This window comes from Diplotaxodon limnothrissa, linkage group LG3 (assembly GCF_057381915.1).
Source record: "Diplotaxodon limnothrissa isolate DT_005_m linkage group LG3, D_limnothrissa_male_GT1.1, whole genome shotgun sequence".
In the NCBI taxonomy this organism is placed as follows: domain Eukaryota; kingdom Metazoa; phylum Chordata; class Actinopteri; order Cichliformes; family Cichlidae; genus Diplotaxodon; species Diplotaxodon limnothrissa.
This window is the reverse complement of record NC_140598.1, coordinates 53800711-53823228: the sequence shown is the minus strand read 5'-3', so window position 1 is coordinate 53823228 and position 22518 is coordinate 53800711. Positions and strand designations below refer to the sequence as shown.

The following is a 22518-nucleotide window of genomic DNA, read 5'->3' as shown; positions in this document are numbered from 1 at the left end:
TCATATGTGGGTGGCCTCATCCTCAGTGTCTGAGTCATGTGGCAGAGAGAGCTGGGCTTCAGGGAGGTTGTTGCACTGCAGGTAGCTGAAAACGACTTGGACCTGAACACACACACACACACATGCACACACACACACATCAGGTCCATGGTGAAAGAAACACACGTTTCTAAGTTATCACACACCTCAGAGCTTTGAAATGTATTTCAGTTCAAAATTTTGCACAATTTCTGGAAACTGAAAACTGATGATGTCATTATGTCATACTTTTTTGGAGTTTCAGTCATTGATCGAGTCACGAGGTGTAACTGAATAGTCTGAGCAGCCATAAAAAAAGAGCTGCTTGAATTCCCTACATACCAAGGAAAGGTAAAGTTTCCTTTACTACCTCCTTTAGCACAGGATGCATTGGCTGGACCATAAAGTATGGTCCAGCCAGCCTTCATAGCAAATCAGTCAAAAAACCCAAAATGTCCCAAAAATTATCAGAAAAATTAACGAAGTGGGTCAGATCTTATAAATGTTAAACAGAAGTATGTTTCCATGTTCACACTATAGCTTTTTAGTATGTTTTTATTTTTTAACAACAGTTTTTTAAACCCAGAGGTGAAATATGAACAATAATGAAGATGCTGCCTCTTCAGATCAAGCTTCTAGCTCATGGGCAGGCAACTCCAGGCCTCGAGTGGCGGTGTCCTGCAGGTTTTAGATCTGTCCTTGATCCATCACAGCTGATTTAAATGGCTAAATGACCTCCTCAGCATTTCTTGAAGTTCTCCAGAGGCCTGGTAATGAACTAATCATTTGATTCAGGTGTGTTGACCCACGGTGAGCTCTAAAGCCTGCAGGACACCGGCCCTCGAGGCCTGGAGTTGCCTACCCCTGTTCTAGCTTATATCAAAATTTCTTTAAGGTTTGCTGTAATTGAATTTGTATTAATTAAGTCTACTGCTCTATTGCCAGCATTAAGAATATTTGTTAATTCATCTTTACATCAGGTTAGCTGGTGTAGGCTTGAGCCCCCAACCTCTGTCTCTGAAACAGACAAATAGAGACAGACAATCATTCTCATCTATGTCTAGTTTCAGATCATTGGGTAAGCCAACATGCATGTCTTTGGTGTGTGGGAGGACGTCGGAGTACCCATAGAGGGCCAACATACACACTCCACACAGAAGGACCCCAGCTGGTTGGTGCATTCAAACCTAGGATCTTCTTCCTATGAGATCAGCGTGCCAACAAGTTTGGTTGAAGTAAGGGGGAAATTTTGCAGACTGCTTTCTGGACATTGTAGTTTCAACACGGTAAAACAGCTGGCATCATACTGTTCTTCATCACACATTTCATTGACCTAACAACTTTTTCCATTGACACCAAGGAAAAGGAGGTAGGGAGTCGAGTTTGGACGATATGATCTTATGCCTGTTTTCATGCAAATCTCAACTTGTCATTACATTTTCTCTTATCAAGTTTCCCACTCAGCTGACCTGTAGTTTATACACTCCCAGCTCACAGTTGTGATTTCCTGATTTCTTTTCAAACCATGCCTTTTTGGTAAGTAATGCTCGCTCTTTACTCTGACATTTACTTTCACCTTTCATTTGTTTTTACTAATTATTTCACTTTGGCATTAATTAATCATTAGAAAAAATAAAATAAATAAATACAGCAAATTTGCAGACATTGTGTTAAACACGGCTAATTCCAGACATCAGTCTTTTTCTCAGGTATCCACTCACCTGTACCACCACCTCCTGAGAGATATCCACAGTGGGCCCATGGTGTCCCTGCCCAGCCACTGGGGGGCGTAGGAGACTCGGCCCAAACACAGTGGCAAGGTTTAGTAGAGACATCTTGTTAATGTGTTGCCTCTCTGAGATTCTGGAAGGAAAAAAAAAAGATTGAAAACATTAAAAAAGTTTTAGGCACAGACTGAAAATATCAGCTGATTTGTAAAGATAAAAAAATAAAGTTTATATTTCTTACTTCCCGGTGTAAGGTGTTCTAGTTAACTGACCATTACGGCATTTTGTGCAGTTTGTTTAATGAGCTAAGTGTATTTTTTTTCATATTCCTACATATTTTTAAAAGTAAGCATTTTTCAGTTTTAACTAGCAGAGAGAGCAAAATTCACTCAAATAATTATCCTGAAGGTTAAACCAATATAACCATGTCATGGGTGAAGCTGTGGATTCATACCGTTGGAGGTGATACAGCAGGTAGAGGAAGGTGTGGCGGTTGGCATCAGGACAAGACTGCAGCAGGGACAACATGGAGACCAGCCGTGGGTTTTGTTCTTGGATGTCTACATGAAAATCAGCCAGGATGCAGTTAACTGAGTAGTGTCTGTGAGACTCACAGGGCATCATTTAAAGGTGCTGTTCATGTCAATAAAGCTTAGGGAAATAGGGTTATTGTTCACTTCTGCAGAAGGAATTTCAGGGTTTATATACAAACCCCTTTTCTCCTGTATGTAAAATAGAGTTTATATAAAAGATGGACGCTCCCCATTAGTTTGTATGGTGCCACAGTGAAATCTCCAAAGCATTTTGACTGTTGCCATATTGTGCTTTGAAAGCAGATGTGGTGAGCGAGGGGTGGTTCTGACAATTAAAGCACGTTACACAGCACAAGCAAAGCTTGCGAAAAAATTCACCGCAGATGTCATTTCCTAATCATTTTTTTCTGATTTCAATTTAAAACATGCAGAAGACAAAAGAATAATGTGAAATATTAATAACAATGCTAAATAATGTGGCAGCAGAAGCTACTGATCTCAATGCTCTTTTCTTTACCTTAACAATGTCTTGAAGATGCACCAAAATGCACACCATAGATACTTCACCTTGTGTGTTATCCTCTTGTTTTACTCAAATTCAATTACATTTTATATATTTACCATTAAATCAAAACAAGCTCAAGGTAGCACTTTATATTGTAAGGTAAAGACTCTGAAATAATAGACAAAAAACCCCAACAGTCAGACAACACTATGAGCAAGCACTTGAACAGTGGGAAGGGAAAACTCCCTTTTAACAGGAAGAAACATGTAGCAGTGCCAGGCTCAGGGTGGGGTAGCCATCTACTGTGACCAGTTGGGGGGTGAGGGGAGAGAGATAGGTCAAAAGACACTTATGGTGGGTAATAAGGACGCACTGAAGCACCTTTCCTCTGTGTTCACACAGGAACCCTCTCAAATGAGTAATCAACCACAACCACAATGTAAAACAGGCCCACCCTGAAGTGTACCCTGCTTTCTCCTCTTTTCTCGCTCTATTGACAACCATCACATGCAAATGTGCATCATTCAGTAACACTTGAAACTAGTGCTGAAAAACATATCAGTTCACTGTGGTCATAGATCAACAGTTGTTTTGCCATCGGCCTTTATGCAGCCCGATCTCTCTTGCTTGTCATTAAAAAGAAAGCACATCTAAGGTATTTCTGAACTGGCTTCAGTTTTCAGGCTGTGAAAACTCACAGGAAGCAGAATATCTATTTTGATAGATGATTCATCTATAATTGTTTTAGCCTCTTTTTTTCATTCCTTTACAAGCAGTAAAAAGCTTCTAGATGATGAATTTGCACTGAAGAGATACCAGTTCTAACAACAAACTATGCAAGTAGTTTAAAGGTTTAGAGTGAAGTATGCATACAGTATGCATGTGCTTTGTCATGTACAGTGGGGCAAAAAAGTATTTAGTCAGCCACTGATTGTGCAAGTTCCCCCACTTAAAATGATGACAGAGGTCAGTAATTTGCACCAGAGGTACACTTCAACTGTGAGAGACAGAATGTGAAAAAAAAAATCCATGAATCCACATGGTAGGATTTGTAAAGAATTTATTCGTAAATCAGGGTGGAAAATAAGTATTTGGTCACCTCAAACAAGGAAAATCTCTGGCTCTCACAGACCTGTAACGTCTTCTGTAAGAAGCTTTTCTGTCCCCCACTCGTTACCTGTATGAATGGCACCTGTTTGAACTCATCATCTGTATAAAAGACACCTGTCCACAGCCTCAAACAGTCAGACTCCAAACTCCGCCATGGCCAAGACCAAAGAGCTTTCGAAGGACACCAGGAAAAGTATTGTAGACCTGCACCAGACTGGGAAGAGTGAATCTACAATAGGCAAGCAGCTTGGTGTGAAAAAATCAACTATGGGAGCAATCATCAGAAAATGGAAGACATACAAGACCACTGATAATCTCCCTCCATCTGGGGCTCCACGCAAGATCTCATCCCGTGGGGTCAAAATGATCATGAGAACGGTGAGCAAAGATCCCAGAACCACACGGGGGGACCTGGTGAATGACCTGCAGAGAGCTGGGACCAAAGTAACAAAGGTCACCATCAGTAACACACTACAACGGCAGGGAATCAAATCCCGCAGTGCCAGACGTGTTCCGCTGCTGAAGCCAGTGCATGTCCAGGCCCGTCTGAAGTTTGCCAGAGAGCACATGGATGATACAGCAGAGGATTGGGAGAATGTCATGTGGTCAGATGAAACCAAAGTAGAACTTTTTGGTATAAACTCAACTCGTCGTGTTTGGAGGAAGAAGAATACTGAGTTGCATCCCAAGAACACCATACCTACTGTGAAGCATGGGGGTGGAAACATCATGCTATGGGGCTGTTTTTCTGCCAAGGGGACAGGACGACTGATCCGTGTTAAGGACAGAATGAATGGGGCCATGTATCGTGAGATTTTGAGCCAAAACCTCCTTCCATCAGTGAGAACTTTGAAGATGAAACGAGGCTGGGTCTTCCAACATGACAATGATCCAAAACACACTGCCCGGGCAACAAAGGAGTGGCTCCGTAAGAAGCATTTGAAAGTCCCGGAGTGGCCTAGCCAGTCTCCAGACCTCAACCCCATAGAAAATCTGTGGCGGGAGTTGAAAGTCCGTGTTGCTCGGCGACAGCCCCAAAACATCACTGCTCTCGAGAAGATCTGCATGGAGGAATGGGCCAAAATACCAGCTACTGTGTGTGCAAACCTGGTAAAGACCTATAGTAAACGTTTGACCTCTGTTATTGCCAACAAAGGTTATGTTACAAAGTATTGAGTTGTATTTTTGTTATTGACCAAATACTTATTTTCCACCCTGATTTACGAATAAATTCTTTACAAATCCTACCATGTGGATTCATGGATTTTTTTTCACATTCTGTCTTTCACAGTTGAAGTGTACCTCTGGTGCAAATTACTGACCTCTGTGCAAGTTCCCCCACCTAAAATGATGACAATCGGTGGCTGACTAAATACTTTTTTGCCCCACTGTACTGGGGATGTGTTGTCTTACCTAGACTTCTTGTCAGACTCTGAAAAAGCTCAGTGGGTATCAGGGGTTCAGGCAGCTCTCTGAAGTAAAGTTTGAGAACACCAGACACAGCGTTCACTTCTGCGCTTCTCAGCTTCGTCACCGCTTCACGGAGATCTGATCAGAAAAGGGACAGATAATGATAATTATCTTTATTACAGGTATCTTCTTTTAACCTTCACTTCCTTCCTCACAGGCACAAGAACATGTATGGGTATGCGCTGCATTGCAGATGTAGATCATCAGGTAAAAGATTTTGAGTCAGTTTTTGTTTTTCTTACGATAAACAAGACAAACAGACCATAATATACGTTTGCCTGCATATTAAGTGTTCATCCTCCAAGACTGCCGTTCATTGATTAATCTGTCTGATATTGAATGTGTGCATACGTTTTTAAAGCAATCAGGTGTTTTTAGCTAAACAGACATTTTAGTCGCTAGCAACAATGACAGTGTTCACTTTTCAGTCAGTTCTTTCCTAGACAAAAGAAACATGTGGGTTTAAAGTCAGCTATCTTTGGCACAGTGCAGCACTAGCAAGAGATAAATGTTTCTGAGATGTTGCACCTAAACTCAAGAGTCAAGGTCAAATGTCACCACTAGTGTTTCTCTTGGAAGAAAGTTACGATTTCAAGGAAATTAATTTGAATTATTTTGGTGATAGTTGAGTTTTTAAAAATTCTTGGTCTGCAACCAATGAACTGATGCCTCTTTGAGCCTTCAGTTTAGCATTTTAATTATATCTTTTTAAGTTATACTGCATGTTTAGTGCTCAAACATTATTGCTAAATACAAACATACAGCACTGTGCAAAAGTCTGGAATCACTTTTCATTTTGTTAAGTAGGCCTAAAAAACTATTCACAGCAACAACAACAACTGTCCTTAATAAATAGGAAAAAGGTGTATCTAAGACCCAGGACCTGAGAACCCTTAAGTTTATCAATCTGCTGTTCACTGAAACCTCATCCGAACAGTGTGGCTTTAAAAAAGGAAGGGAATTCTTAAGGAAGAGAAATAAGGAGAAAAGAATGAGGTATTTCAATTTCATTTTTAAGCATCCCAAATATAGTTCAGTTAAAGTGTTCCTGGATAGAAACACACAATGAAACACCATCAGTCATGGTCTGGCCTCCCCAGAGCCCAGACCTCAATATTGAAGTATCATCTAAATCCAGCCAACATTCATGGAAGAGCTTTGAATGTCCTTAAAGAAACCTGGAGAACTTTTCCTGAAGACTTCTTACAGAAATGACAAGCAAACTGCCCAAGAGAGCTCAGACTGTGTTGAAGTATAAAGTTGAAATTTTGACTTAACCTTATTAGAACTGCATAAATGCTGTTTTTCCCTTATATACTGTACTCCCATGTATGTTTACACATGTTTCAATAACGTGCTGCAGTTTTCCTAACAAAACTTGTAAAAACTTGTTACCATGCTGATATGAGGCACTATTTGGCGGGAAGATAAAACCCAGGATCAAGGAAGTTCAAAGACAACCATGCATGTTATTTCCCTTGACTGCAGTTCCTGATTCTCACTGACTTTTACTATTAACAAAAGGACTGTCCTGAATAATGTTTAGGAAAGAGGATGAGGAAGCTGAAAATGTCTGGGTCATGTTCAGTGTTGGTCAAGTTACTTGAAAAAAGTAATCAGTAACTACTTACTGATTACTTCCCCCAAAAAGTAATCCCGTTACTTTACTGATTACTTATTTTCAAAAGTAATTAATTATTTAGTTACTTAGTTACTTAGTTACTTTTTAAAAACATGATTTACAACCTGAATAGGTGATAAAGCGATAGATCTTTCAGCCCAATTCTACTTTTTCTGCATAATCCATCATACAAAATGTAATCAAATGGAAAAGTCTCTTTTTAAAACTTGTTTTATTAGTTTTAAGCTTTTAACTTTATGCATCAAGCAAAAATTTAATTATATGCAACATTCTCTGACTTAAAGAAATTAGTTTAACATTTAAACCTATTTTCTGCACATTCCAGCACATGAAATAAAATATTTTTTCTGTTTACACTCAGTCTTTCAAATAGATGCCAGTAAAACACAGCAGAAAATAAATAAAGTCAAAGACTCAGCGGTCCTGTTGCTCTATTTTCACCTGTAAAGCAGGAGTGGGGCAGGCGGAGGTGTGCTCTGGTGCAGGTGTGCAGCGGTCAGTTGAAAAATCCGCGAGTTTCTCTGTGAATTTCCCATTACGTCGTTGCGCACTCGGAGCTTGTTTGGGGGGGGGGGTTCGGTGTAAAAGAAGTTTTCTTCCCACGCACGATGGACACTAATGTTTTTGTCACTTTTTATGGAATCAAACTCAAAGTAAGGTCAGTGCTTCCACGCTTTAAACGCTGCACGCTCATACTCTCTCCCACAATCGATATGTGATCCATTGTTGATCTGCACACAGCTGTTGTCACGAATGTCGCACTCGCTTACGTCACTGTCATGAGACATTCTCGCAAAAAAATCACAGTTTTAGTAACGCAGTAACGCAGCGTTCCTACGGGAAAGTAACGGTAATCTAATTACCGTTTTTGCAATAGTAATCCCTTACTTTACTCGTTACTTGAAAAAAGTAATCAGATTATAGTAATGCGTTACAAGTAACACATTACTGCCCATCTCTGGTCATGTTAAAGAAGATCTGAGTGAAGAGCCTGATGACTGCAGCTCACTCCAATCTGCTCCTTGCATTGCAACAATTCTTTATCACTGCACTTTCCAACAAAAAGATCATTTTTCTGTGTTATGTTTTTCTTACTGTTGTTGAACGCAGCCTTGAGCGTGCTGATTTCACTGGTTGTTCCTGAAATCCTGTAGATTCCCACCTCGTCCATGCCTCTCCTCTCCACTTCCTCCACGCAGCATCGCACCACATGAGGAACCAGCACTCCCTCCTGTCTGACAGAGGATTGAGACTTTAAGCATTGTGTAAGTTATGTTGCATTTGATTGATAGGCTGTTTCATTTCATTTCAATCTCCACTCCCGCCACACTTCTGCTTCCCTTTAATCTACTTTCCCACAAATTAAACTGAAAACTAGCTCCACGAAAGGGCACACAGGGGAAATAAAACTCTGAACCAAGCTACAGCTTTCAGTTTCAAGGTGTCTAGACTGTTCGGGTAGGCCAAGAGGGAGCCAGCTGACACACTGACATGATAGGCAGGAACTTACTTTGCCACGGTTTCAATGGGGACGCCAAAGATTGGCGGCTGTTGAACTGTGGAGCTGGGTGGTCCCAGTGGGTGGGGACAGTACTTGAGAGAGAGGGTGAGCTCCACCTGGCCCAGCTGTAGGGTCTGTTTTTTCCATCGCTTATTCAGAGTTTTAGAGTCCAACTGATGAACACAGAAAAAAGTAAAATTCAACTTGACATGGGGTTTTAAAATAAAGGAAATGGTAGGATCATTAGTTAGAAAAAAATCTGTCTGGTGAAATAATTACATTGGGCATTTTTACCCCTAACCTATATATCTGGATTGGCAAAAAAAAGGCACGTGCCAAATTAATGATAATAATAAGCTTCATTTATGCAATACCTTTCAAAAATAGTTGCACAAGATAAGACAGAAAATAAAACAATATGTCTGTCTCTATGTAGCCTGCCTCTTGCCCTGTGGTAGCTGGGATAGGTCCCTGCGTGCTATGTGTGCCAAAAGTCAAGTTTAGACAATGTCCTATGCCCTATTGGTTAACCTAGATTATGTTACCCTCCTACTGTTGTCTCAAGGACATCCTGGCCTACTCTTACTGATAACTGCCTGACATAGAAGCGCCATCAGGTAATGTAGCTCACCAGGCTTTCCAGGCTATAAAACTTTACTCTCTGTCTCTTAAATTCAGTGGCAATTTCAGATTTTGTGGGAGACCCAAGCAAAAATTCACAGAACATTCATTACTATGTTATAAATTATCTGACACCTAAAACAACCGTTCTATTAAAAAAACCCATTAACCCTTTTAACAGGAAGAAAGCTGTGGCAGGCTCAGGGAGGGCCAGCCATCCGCAGTGACCATGTGGGGTTAGGGTAAGAAGATGTCACAAAAAACAAATTATGTGATGCTCTATTATTCATGTGTCTCTCTCACAGTTATTTAATGTTATTTAAGCATTTAGTTATCTATGATTCATTTGATTGCTCCAAAAACAAAAAAAGCTTCCTCATTTTTCTTTTTTCTCTTCCTCTTTTCTCTTCTTCTTTTTCTCACTCACAGAGGGATAACTCCTTCTCATTTCCTGCTGAGTGGCTTTCATTGCTTACAATGGGAGTGAGTGGGGCCCATTTAGGGAGGGCAGGTCTCTCCTACTGTCATTGGAAACAATGGTGCACTACTGTTGCTGTAGTTTAAAATTTGTAGCTGATGCCCAGCCACTTGCCTGCATTTCCCTTCTGCTTTCACTCCACCTGTCATCACCCACTTTGATGTTTGTGTCTTAGGTATTTTATGTTTAAAATAATTTTATGTTTAAGATGTTTTATTTGAATAAACCTCTTGTAGGAACTGTTATCTCGTCCTCTACTTTGAGCCAGTTTGTGACAAATGGCCACGATGCCAAATAGTAAAAGTACTTCAGCTAATCATTCAGTTCAATTCATTTCAAGCCAGAGATTAATAATAACCAATGATTACATGCAAATGCATGCATTTAGAAAAGTACGAGCTAAGTTAGCCATCAACACTGACTCAAACTCCATTTTCACTAATTGGTATTAAATATCCTGGACAAGTCCTGTTACAACGTGAACCACAGTTTCTGTGGGCTCAAACCCAGAATAGACATTAATCATCTCTGCAAATTAAAGAGGAACTGCAACTGTTAAAACCCATTTTTAACATATTTTTTTCTTCAGTGTTGCTGGGAAAGATCTTGGATTATATGTTTAATATTATATTGAAAACCAGCTTACTGGTATTAATAAAGATAAAGCTGAAGTTCTTAGGCCTCTCCGTACCTTTACTGTATTTTTTCCCAGAACAGTATCATCCTGTCCATTTGACTGACTCACACATAACACCCTCAAGTTCTGTGCACCGTCCACCTGGAAAGACAGCTCCTGTTTAAAATGTAAAAAAAAGATGTTAACAATGAAAAAAGACTTTAACTTCCTTAAGCTGCATGTGGAGAATCTATGTCTTATTCTAAATCCTTCACTTCGGCCTACTAGTCGGATTTAGTGTTGATTTTACTGCCTCTGATAATGTTTAAAGCATGGTATTGTCACACCAGAAGTGCAGACTTTTGTAATCCCCTAAGCTCAAACCTGACATCATGTCGGATACTGGCTAGACATGAAGAAGAAATGAAGAATTGCTACCTTGAACTGGTTGACAAATCCCATCTACAAGATAGTAGGACTTTTCCTCAAATGCTCTGATGTCTCTTATTTTCTTTACTTTAACAAATTAACTCAATATTAAAGCCAAATGTAATATTTCATATTTCAAAAGGCTTGAGTCTAACCTGGTCCCAGTGAGGGTTTAGGCTGAGGACTGAAGAGTGTGTCTGGGTCTGCTGATCGTAAAAGTTGAAGCCATCCACTTCCACACACACATACACACCTGAGTGAGAAAGAGAGCATCATTAATGACCACAAAACTATTTAGCTTAGACAGAAGATAGCCCAGTCTCTCATGATGCTTCAAAATTGCTAAGAAGCATACAAGCTGGCTGCTGTAGGCCAGCGGCAGAATCAATGGCCACACTCAAAGTCCCACATAGCGCCTCCTCGTTCAGTCCTGAGGAAAGAGACAGAGACAAATCTCACTGGATTTATTCACGCTGAATAAAAGCATAATGGTAATACAGGACACACACGAGGAAAGCTGTGGTAAAAGGTATTGTGGGTCTCATGTAAAGATCAAAGAGAGAACCTCACACAGTGTATTGCATTTCAGACACAGATGTGATTGTGTGGTGAGAAAAAAGTGAGTCTTAGATGTGTACCGGCGTTAGTGCTATGTAGAGGTGGCTGCTGGGTCATTCTCAATTTCACACACGAACTGGTCAACGTGAGCAAGTCTGGAGGGACAGTTTCTATGTCTGGCAAACATGACACAAAGCAAATAACAATCAGTTGACAGAAGAGTAACACATTAGTCTGGACCCCAGTGAGAGAAACTTGAAGCTCGGCTCAATTAAAGCTAAAAAAATAAAGCATATGAAAGGCAGGCTGCACCCCCCCCCCCCCCCCCCCCCCCAAAAAAAAAACAAAAAACAAAACCCTAAACTGCCATTCCTCATAATGACTACTTGAGGCTGACTCCAAAAGTGAGTCAGCTCCTAACTACTCCCATTTTAAAAGAATATAGCTATGGGATTTAAGTGATGTTAATTCGTACTAAGGGACCCATAGTGTACCAAGAAAATGCTACCACTACCAGCTTGAATTGTTAATTTAGCCATGCATTCATGTTGTTCTTGCCCAATTCTGATGTGATAATAAATGGATAATAAAATGCTGCCTGGTTTGATGAATCAGATGTTCATCAAACCAGGCAGCATTTTATTATCCAATCTTGGTGAGCATATGAGATTCAGTTTCCTTTAGCTGAAAGGAGCGGCACCTGGTGTGGTCTTCTGCTGCTATAACGTCCATGTTGTGCATTTAGAGATGCTCTTCTGCACACTCTGGTTTTGACAAGTGGTTATTTGAGTTACTGTTGCATTCTTGTTGGATCAAAGCACTTCAGCCATTCTCCTCTGACTTCTGAAATCAACTAGGGGACTTCCACTTACTGGATATTTTCTCTTTTTCATGCCATTCTCTATAAACCCTATAGATGGTTTTGTGGGAAAATCCAAGCAGATCAGCAGTTTTTGAAATACTCAGAGCAGCCCGTCTGATACAAACAACCGCACCACATTCGATGTCACATTTCTTCCTCATTCTGATGATCACTTTGAAATTCAGCAGGCGACCTTGACCAATGGCTACAAACTTAAATGCAAGGTAATGTCATGTGGTGTTCTGATGAGATATCCGATATGAGATACGAGTAAACACAGATTTTAACAGCTGTACTTAATAAAGTCATCAGTGAGTGTGTAGTAACGGTAATTAGCTGTTATCTGGCTCTGCGACGTACCCATACATAGCAACCAAGCTAGCTAGTATTATAACCAGCTTATAGTGGCCAGAAACAAGTAACAAGTTTTCTTTGCTCATATAAATGATGCAACACTGCCTCACATGACCTACAGAACATTTTCTAAGACCCTCAACTTCCTTAAACATAACAAGTAGGCATTTTATAAAAACCGCATGCTGTCCACGAGACATCTCACGTTCGCTTCTCTCCTAAGTCGACTCAACTCTTACACACAGCCTGCTAGCAGCACAACAGAAGATGGTATTTTAATAAGTAATTACAAATGTTAATAAATTAAACTAAATAATTACTTACGTTTAGTTCATTATTTAGCTACTAAACTAAATTAAAATATGCTATGGGGCGAGATTGACTTCAATCACTTTCATGACATACAGCTGGCCACAAATACTTAACAGTGCTTGAAAAGCTACAAATAGATTTGCAGAGTAGCCGTAATTACACTCCAGAGTGGTCAAAAGCTGTGTACTCACTAGCTGTGGTGAGTTTGAGTATGGCCTGCCTCCATTCTTCTAGTTCATAGAGAGAGGAGAAGAGGAGAGCGTGACTCTGTGATAAGACAAAAACAGGCCATTGTGTAATCTTAGTCTGTTGTTTAGGACTTAAGTGAACTACATTAGAATGTGTGTGTGCTCGTATACCTTGCCACTGGGGCTGTGCAGCTCCAGTCTGTAAGCAATCAAGTGTGTGAGCAACATCAGCTCCATTTGTTCCAGTTTCTTCTGGCTACGAGCTGCCAGGCTCCTGGATGTTTTCTTCATACAGAGAAATGCAGTGACATTTGTAATGTATGTTTTCTGAATTTAGGCTGTCATTTTCAGCACCTAAAAATACTTAAGTATCACCATTATCTCATTGTCTGGTCACTTTAAAAAGTTATTAAAATTGTTTGTTTCCTCTTTACTGTAAAACTAAAAGTTGTTAGTCCCTTGTTCTACTGTGCAGACTGATGAGTATGTTTAGGTACTAGAAAAAACAACCCCGTTGTTAAATGTAGGTTGCAGGCTGTATTATGAAGTGCTACCAGAAATGTTTACATTTAAGTCATCTGGTTACTCTCTCACTCTCTGTGTCATAAACACACACCGGATTTTGCCGGAGCTGCTGTAGTAGCTGCTGACGCAGGACGTACATCTTTGTTCGTATGTTGTGTAAGCGCACGTTGGTTTCTGGCGGCCGTTCCTTGTCTGCAACCCAACGAAGTCTTAGACCGGCGAGAGGCAGATACCAGCAGAATCTGTACTGGTCCTGCTTCCTAGGAGAAACACAGCATGAACAGGCGTCATGAGATTTTGTGAGTCTTTCCACACCTTTAAACAGTTTTAAGAGGGTTCCTTTTTAACTGTGAAAAGGCAGATGCACACTGCATGCTGCAGGTTGACCACATTCCCCACAAGCCTTAATGCACTCTCGTGCTAAGCTCACCCTCTATTTGCATGTTTAAATCTTGTGCACAGCAGGAGGTCGGTGTAAAGGAAGAGGTGACGCAGGCTGCGTTCACTCTCACTCACATCCACCACAAAGCCATCACGCATTAGCTGGCGTCTCTGGGAGAGTACACACACACACAGACATGTTGTAAAATGGGTGCCTGTATACATTCAGCAGGGCATACGTCCTATATAACTTTTCTCCATATTCATTTGAAGGGATCGGGTTGGAGACTAAACTCACCATCCCACGACTTAACGTGACCTCCCGTTTACTTTGTGAACTCTCGTTGACACCAGACAGGAAGCTGCGAGACAATCTCAGAGCTTCCTGTAAGGCTGTGTAATCTCTATGCTCTGTTGGCGTCGTCTTCAGGAGATCCTACAAGATGACAGAGGTTGCCAAATCAGAAAAAACAAAACAAGAAAGAGCTCCTGCTCCAGGAAAAAAAATGTATGGACTCGTCATTAAAAATAATGCAATCAAACACCAGAGCGATTTAAAAAACACTAAGAGGAGGATGTTAATAAAATCGTCCAGGTCTTACCTGCAGCACTAATGTGGTCTTTGTAACTCTGTCCAAGGGCTTGTAAAGAAGAGCTAAAAACACAAACAGAGCTATCAGACCCTGGCAGACATGTATGTATTTTGTAAAAAAAAATCACATTTTATTGTAAGTACCTTCAAATGTGTACGTAGTCCGAGCTTTGTCTGTGCCGTTGTTAGACATCATGCTCTGAAAAAGCAGCAGAAGATGCAGTAGCAATGATGCAGTGTGACTCAGCTAAATGTTACTGTGATGGTGCAGGATCTTTAGTACCTCTGCTAGAGTTCGGAAGCGAGGGTCTGAGTGGGTGCACTTCCGAACCACTTCAACAGCTTTCACATAGTTTTCAATGAAGCCACCGTACAGACCAATCTGGCTCACCTGCAAAGGTAAAATACACTGGATGACTCATCACAATATGAGACTTCAAAAGTCATATTGCCTTCAGAAAATGATAAAAGTGTCTGGAAATGTATTGTAGCTTCACCACAATGTGTATCTTAATGAGCACTCAAAGCATTTTACAGTAGAAGCCACAAAGATCCTTACAGCACTCTATTCGATTCATTATGTTATTTATCCTCCTTTCATTCGCACCTATGTCATGCTCTCGAGTTTTGGTAAAGCACTTGTTGTCCTTTGGTCACTGCTGTATGTGTTGGTTTTGTTGCATTTTTTGGTTCTCCCTGCTTTTGTGTTCTCTTGCCTCTGTCACCATGTTTCGCGTTAGTCATAATGGTTGTCTTTGACTCATTGTTACTTCCTGTTTTATTTTGAAGGTTCCTTTCTGCTGTTCTTCTTTTCATTACTACCACCTTTACCTTTCATTGTAGTCACCTGTGTTTGACTGTTTCCTCCAATCACCCACCAATGTACATCTGTATAGTATAGTATATAGTCAGTTTGTGTCTGCCTCTTGACTCTAATCTTTTTTGTGATATTTTGTTCTTTCCCTTTTGGTTTTTTGCTGAGTCAGCCAATAACTCACTTTTTATTACACTACAGATGGCTCTGTGTCCTGCATTGGTATCATCTCGCTGCCACGTGTTGACACCTGCGTCCAGTTTAGAATAATCAAACACAATCAAGAATGTTTTTAAATTCTGAGGCAACAATCCTAACCACTGAACCACTGCTATTTTTATAATGCACAGCAAATGCCAACAGGCATATTTTATTGGAGATTATGTATCGGAATTTCAGGAGCAGGACCACGTCTCCAAACACGCTCCTTCCAGTTCTCATCTATATAGGTTCCCCCAGTTCTGAAAGCTGTTTATTCTCGTTTATGTGCCTCACCCTCCCTCCCTCCTTGTTCTCAATTCTTTAACTTCTTCACTTCTATTTAGTATACGGGGATCTGCCAGGCCCGAGAGCTGTCGCCAGTCCCCTTCGAGGCCTTCCCCAAATTACAGCTCAATTCATGTCAAAGCATTCACTTTTACCTACTAAAATGCTGCCAAACCTAAAATGAGGACGTGGGCCCAGCTAGTGAAATAGTTTAGGGTACCTGCTAGGGTAAAGCCCACCTCTTGTTTAATGTCAGCGGGGATATAGTCCCTCCACCATGACCGTTTGCAACAGGGAAGTCAAACTCATTTGACATTGCGGGCCACAGCTTTTAATTTCACTAACTTTATAAACACAACTAATTTTATTGTGTTTATGAAGTTACACACAAACAGAAAATAGGAACAACAGAGCTTAATGCAGTCGTTTTATTTATATATACATATATATATACATACATATATATGTGTATATATGTATGTATGTATATATATATATATATATATATATATATATATATATATATATATATATATATATATATATATATGTGTGTGTGTGTGTGTGTGTGTGTGTGTGTGTGTGTTTGGTTTGTATGACTGATTTGTATGACTGATTTGTATGACTGATTCAGATGCGTCCATTGCACACCAACCTCAGGTGAGATTGTTGCAGCGATGAAGCTACAAATGAACGTGGACATTACGCGCATATCTTTACCCAGCAAGCACCATTTCAGGCCGAGCAGCTGCGATTTGGCATCCCACTGATCAGAAGTTCAGTGTCCGTTCCAGAAAAGCATTTCTGCAGAACATCTTGTGTCAGATTGATACTCATGCTTGACCACTTTGATATAAGATGTTAATGTGTTTGTGCAGGAAGCTGTGCGCGTTCTCTCTATGTTGCTTATCTTCATTGACTCAACTCATAAAATATGTGGTTAAAAGCTCCCCTGTGATCATAGTAAAGTCCATAAACACAGAGTCTATGCCTTAGCAAATAATTGCTCAGTTCCTGCTGTCACTTAAAACATATTTAAGGAGAGCCATCGTGGGCTCAGAAAAAAAGTGTCAGTCACACTGTGGTTAGAACTGCCGCCTCACAGGAAGAAAGTTCCTCCTTCAAACATCTGGTTAGCTGAGGCCTAATTCTCCCTGTCCATGTGCGGATTATCCCACACCTTCCTCCAACAATCTAACGGCATGCATGTTACGCTAACTGATGGTTCTGAAAAAGGAGAATGGAGAGTAACTACTGAGCCATTAGGGAACTGTCGTTTATCTCTCTGTGGATTTCCACAACTGAAACATAACATACGATGCAAACAAAAAACTCACCATTTTCTGGAACAGGTCCCCGACCACCAGCTCAAAGCCTCTGCATCTCATTTCTGTCTCATTACCAGGGCTGATCTCAATCTGGTCATAAGCACTCAAACGGGCCTTCAGACCTGAGTAAAAAGTTTGGTGCACGTCTCTGAGCTCAGGCACCTGGTAGAAAACGGTCTGGACCTGCTGGCTGGACAGAACTGGTTGAGAGGTCCCAGCTGAAGCCCGCAGAGCCTTCATGGGCTAGACAGCAAAATTAAAAAAAAATAAAAGTTGTGTTAAATGGCAGCCAGTGTGGGTGAGAAAGAAGAACAATGTGGTGTGCTGAAAAGAGAAATAGGCTGTGGTGAAGTGAGAAGGACATGAATGTGTGAAATGTGCAGTTCACATGTGATACATCTCGCAAAGCATTGCCTTTGGCACATGCATGCAAACCACCACTATAACCGGAAGAGCAAAAATGTTACATTTAGTCACTCAGTGATAAGAGTACAGTGGTGAGCTCACAACGCCACAAAACACAGCAGTCATGCTAAAGGATCAACCACACAATTTCATTTACTTTCTCACATCTTTTTTCTTGTCTTTTGTTAAATGAGTCGGAAACTGTAAGAATGGGGAAATGCGTGTAGCTGTTGTTATTAATAGCACTAAAAAGAGAAGGAAAAATAGATTCAGGCACTCATTATTGCGCCATCATTTCCTGACTTAATTTTGTTTGATAGCACTTATTGGCACTTGGTTGACCAACACACTCAGAGCAATGGGAAAGTCCAAGGAACTCAGTGAAACTCTGAGAAGGAGAACTGCAGATTTGCACAAGCTGGGAAGGTCTCTCTGAGACATTTCTGCACGACTGCAGATTCTAAGATCGTAAGTGCAAGTTACTTGGATGCGTCTCCTCTTTCTCAAGAAATGGAAGAAGATCCAAACAGTCAGACAAGAGGAAATTGGTTAGGATGCTCAGCAACAACCCACCAAAGCTCAAGCCTACAATAAACTGGAGACTACTGGAACCAGCCCAGTGTCATTACCGACGCGTAACATACCAATGATTTGTCACGTCCCAAGGCGTCCAATGGGAACGCGAAAGGTAACCTTCAGCGTTCCCATAGGACGCGGCGAGTTGTGGATGAAATCCAATAGAATGACGCTCCCGGCGGTAACAGACGTTCCAGCCGTGTATTCCAGCCCTAACCCAAACCTTAATCTTAATCCTAACCTTATCCCTAACCTTGACCACAATCTTAATGGTGTTAGGTAGTGTCTTCCAAAGCAACATATGCAGACTGAGTCCAAACAGTTCTCATGTTTCCTCCTTTTTCCAAACGCATAACATAGGATCGTGTTGGGTGGCCAAAAGCGTAACATACCGACGATTTGTCACATAGCATAATATGCTACACGTTGGGAGTGAGAACATGTTACTGTCCACAGTGAAGTGAGTTTTACATCAACGTGGACTGAGAAGGTGTCGACCAAGAAAGAAGACCTTGCTCCAAAACTGAATCCTTTAAGCTCAATTAAAATTTGCAGTAGTCCAGATGCGCAAGCCAAATGCCTTCTGGTGAAAAGTTTTGTGGTCAGACCATTTGGCCACAATAACAAGAAGAGTTTTTGGAGGAATAAAGATGAATTGAAACCTTAAAACACTGCACTAACTGTCAAGCATGGTGGTGGTAGTATCATGCCCTGAGGCTGTTTTGCTATCAGTGCTACTGGAATACCAGCCCAAGATTACCATGACATTCACATTTATGATGAGTGTATGTAAACTTCTGAGCACACCTGTCCTTTAGTTTACAAAAGAAAACAAGCAACGAGACACCGATGAGCGTTAAAAACTGTCTGCATTCTTTCAGCAAAACGATCCCCTTGTTCAGAGCCACGTAAGGCTAAGGTAACTTCTCGCACCTTGTGCTACATGTTTACTTTATACATGGGAGTGGTTTCAATAGTTTTATGAAAAGAAAAAGGGAAGCCTAATCCACAAAGGAGAACAATCTATCTACCACTAAAGAAGGAAGCTGAATAATCAAGACTTTGTTGCATGTGATTGCCGGACATGATCCTGTGTAACATGCTAAAAAAAGGTAATGTTAACTAACAAAGAACAGGCTTAAATCACTATAGTAAGTGTGGTAACAGTTGAACAACAAAGCAGAAGTGAAACACTAATAGTCTAATAGTTTTTATTGCTGTAAAATAATATTCAGTCCAGCGAACAAGTGATGACAATCTGTCTATGAATAACAAGAACAGAGAGCTAAATATAAGAACTGAGAAATGCAAATTTGCGCTTGTGTCTGTGTGTGTTGATCTTACCATCAACAGGGTGTCCAGCTCTCTGAGGTAAACCTCCTCGCTCTCCAGGATGCCTTTCAGCACCGTGAGCCTCCTCTCCAGCATTTCCTCCTTGCTGCATGTTGTCTGGATCACAGGTGTGCAGAGCATGAGAATACATCACAGCGCCCCCTCAGACTCAAGGTTATTGTCAAAGAGTTTTTACAAAATTTGTGATGCCAACCTCTGAAAAAGAGGCCACAGTTATCATCACCGCAGGACTTACAGGGTGAATCGGAACGTTGGACGTTCCTGTTAAAGGAGTCCCGTCGCTAAAGCAAGCGATGAAGAGCAAATTGAGCTGCAGCCCTTTTCTCATGAATCTCAGACGGGTTGTTGGAGTTTCACAGGTTTGTACAATGTTTTTAATTTGTTTTATGTTTTTGTGTATATGACGCGAGAGCTTCCTGAGATGTAACTGCCCCTCAAACATAAGTCAGATAAACATGGGAACCACACTAAAACTCTTTAAGGTACCTTTGTTCTAGATTTTGAAACACAAAGTTAGATTTCTCCTTGTTTGTCTTTCTGGGTGCTACCTGCAGTTGTGTGTTTTTAACCAACATAATAGCCAGAAAGCTCTATGTAGCAAAACTTGAAAACTTGGCTCTGCTTCACTCCGTCTACTTTCTGTTCTGTGTTGGTTGCTTTCAAATTTACTCACGTATAAAATGTGAGAATTATAGTGCTGAAAGGTTTTTATATGTACTTCCCACTAGGCCATTGATCCTTCTCCATTTTCATCATGAAAATACAAGTATTGCAAAACTAAATGCAGTCTAGAAGACAAACTCAAGAAGGTACAAAGAGTGTGCAGTGATACAAAACACTGGAGTCGTGAACTCACAGGGGTGTCAGGGAAGTCCACGCTCTCAGTGTTCAGCGGGGAGAGAAAACAGGACACTGCCTCCTCTGGGAAAACGTCCTCTTCCAAGACATCAGCTTCTTCTGCCACTGCAGCAGACACTGTTCAGTCAGAGGGAGAAAAGCTCACAATCTCTCACATCTACTTCTGTTTTTGTCTTTCTGTCTTTGAAAAAGTATTAATAGCAGAGCTTTTTTTAAATTGTTTTTTCTTCCCCCTCCCAGCAAACAAAACAAGAAAACGGCTGCAACATTCAGGTTAAATCTACTCTCACCTGGTATGTTCTGTGACTCCAGATATTGCACAGCCTCCTGGTAGACATCCATAGCCAAAAAACAAGTCCTCTCTGCGCGCCGGCTGAGTGTCGCGGTGTGCAGCATGTGAACGCACTCAGCTGGTGACACAAAACTTCCTCTTTCTTTTAACTGTGCACAAAAGGAGACTGTAGAGACCCGAGCATAACTTCCTGTGTGCGTGAAATAAGCTCATGAGAGCACGCAACTGACATTTTATACATTCTTACAGTTGCATGTTACTTCCTATCAGCGTAGTGTTTATATGTTGTACTTTAAAAAAAAAAAACACCTGAATATCAGATGAAAGTAGTTGAAGGAAAGTTGCCACACTAGTTTGAAGTAAGTTGAGCCAGAGTTTAGCTTGATCTACTCTCTATATCAGACCAACGAAACACCTTTTTTAAATACATATATGTATTTTGACCTAATTTCTGTTTTCAGCGTTGAAAGGAAGGACCTTTTGGATAAAGTAGAACACGTTTTTCACAATATTTTTTCAAAGATTTCTTTGGGGTCAGTTTGTTTTAGTTACGCATTTAGAAGTGTTATAAACGTGTATCACATATGCTGATAAAGTGTCAGCTCATAAAAACGCGTATCTGCAGTGGCAAAAGTCTTTCTCTGGTTTAGACTAAGCACTTTTTTGGAAATGGTGGCTGTGGGCCAAACAACTGTGGGTTAGTTCAGTTGGTGGTATTATTAAACCTTGAAGTTTTAGAGGTGTTATAGCAATTCACAAAGGATATTAGATTTAATGCGTCAGGGCAGCATGGTGGTGCAGTGGTTAGCACTGCTGCCTCACAAAAAGAAAGTCCGCGTTCAAACTCACGGGGGCCTCCTATGTGGAGTTTGAATGTTCGCCATAGCTTCCTCCCACAGCACAAAGAGGTGTGAAGGTTAAGTTGCTTGGCAGTTTTAACTAGGTCTGTCTCTTTGTGTTTGCCCTGCAGTGGACAGGCATCCTGTCCAGGATCAATCCCACCCTGGAGAGCCGTCCTACCCCACTGAACTTGATAAGTAGAAGTAAATAGATGTTAGATCACATGATGAAAGAATAACTCCATGTTCTTTCCCCATCTTAGCTACAAGTATACTATACACAATACTACATTTTCCTTCTTTTTTGAATAGAAAACATGTGTTTGGGAAGATTGATGTTTATGTTTGTTAGGTAACCATTTATCTAATTTCCCAAACATAAAATCGGAAGCACACACTAAAGTCTATGCACATTACAACAGCAAGACTGAAAACTGTGAGGTCTTTGTTAGGACACAGCTGATATAAAAAATAATAGTCAGCTGTTGACAGAGAGAATAAATTACTCAGAGTGCATTACTTTCAGACAAACATTAAAGTGCAAGTGTAAAGACGCACAAGCACCACATCACAACCACAACAAAAGTGCTCACCTGGGCCACAGCCGGTCTTCAGGCGCAAGTCTTGCCCCTAAAATTGAAGCAAACAGCAGGGAAGTATTTTTCTTGTTAAATTGTTTTCATCATTTAATGAGCGATCCATTCAGACAGCAGACGATGAGCAGTCTGAGATGTCTTAAGGAGAAGAAAAAGTGCAATTTCCACAGATTTCTTCTCCCACATTCATTAAGCCCAGTGTCACTACACATATATTTACAGATCACGGTTGAAAGGTGCACAACGCTCGCATGAAGAGTTGTTTTATGTTGCAATCCAGGCAGTTTTATTCATACGCTATGGTGAGCCGTGTGTTTGATACCCCTGCCCTGACTTAGATTGTTTTGGTGTGTTGTTAAGGTGGCCGAGTGACATCAGGAGGCCTGTTTTCTCTCCACAGATGGAATTTTAACTTCACCCCTCTGACTGAGCTGCAGAGTTTTCTGTACCTGTGGAACAATTCTCTGTTAGGTCACGTGCATTATAACCTGTCATTCTGCGACTCTGAGGATTTGGTTGAGCTTGTTCTGCGTCAGCCTCCAAACAGAG

At 40.8% G+C, this 22518-nt stretch overlaps 1 protein-coding gene across 3 annotated transcripts; it reads right to left on the bottom strand.

The window, feature by feature from the left end:
- On the bottom strand, window positions 1-20638 carry LOC146636571 (active breakpoint cluster region-related protein). 3 transcript variants are annotated; one of them, XM_085350903.1, is made up of 22 exons: window positions 20533-20638; window positions 20241-20359; window positions 19376-19480; window positions 17060-17293; window positions 14706-14813; window positions 14567-14621; window positions 14433-14485; window positions 14129-14266; window positions 13880-14001; window positions 13541-13709; window positions 13096-13209; window positions 12928-13003; window positions 11289-11384; window positions 11006-11080; window positions 10806-10903; window positions 10297-10398; window positions 8516-8679; window positions 8101-8240; window positions 5307-5441; window positions 2200-2305; window positions 1740-1881; window positions 1-102 (listed from the first exon to the last, which is right to left on the bottom strand). In XM_085350903.1, exons 1-22 carry the CDS (start codon window positions 20636-20638, stop codon window positions 1-3), a joined length of 2559 nt encoding a protein of 852 aa, XP_085207029.1. The 3 variants fall into 3 exon arrangements, with proteins under 3 accessions (XP_085207029.1, XP_085207030.1, XP_085207031.1); XM_085350904.1 differs by having other exon boundaries at window positions 20241-20347; XM_085350905.1 differs by having other exon boundaries at window positions 13096-13195; window positions 13539-13709; window positions 20241-20347; window positions 20533-20584.
- Window positions 20639-22518: the final 1880 nt, after the last annotated feature.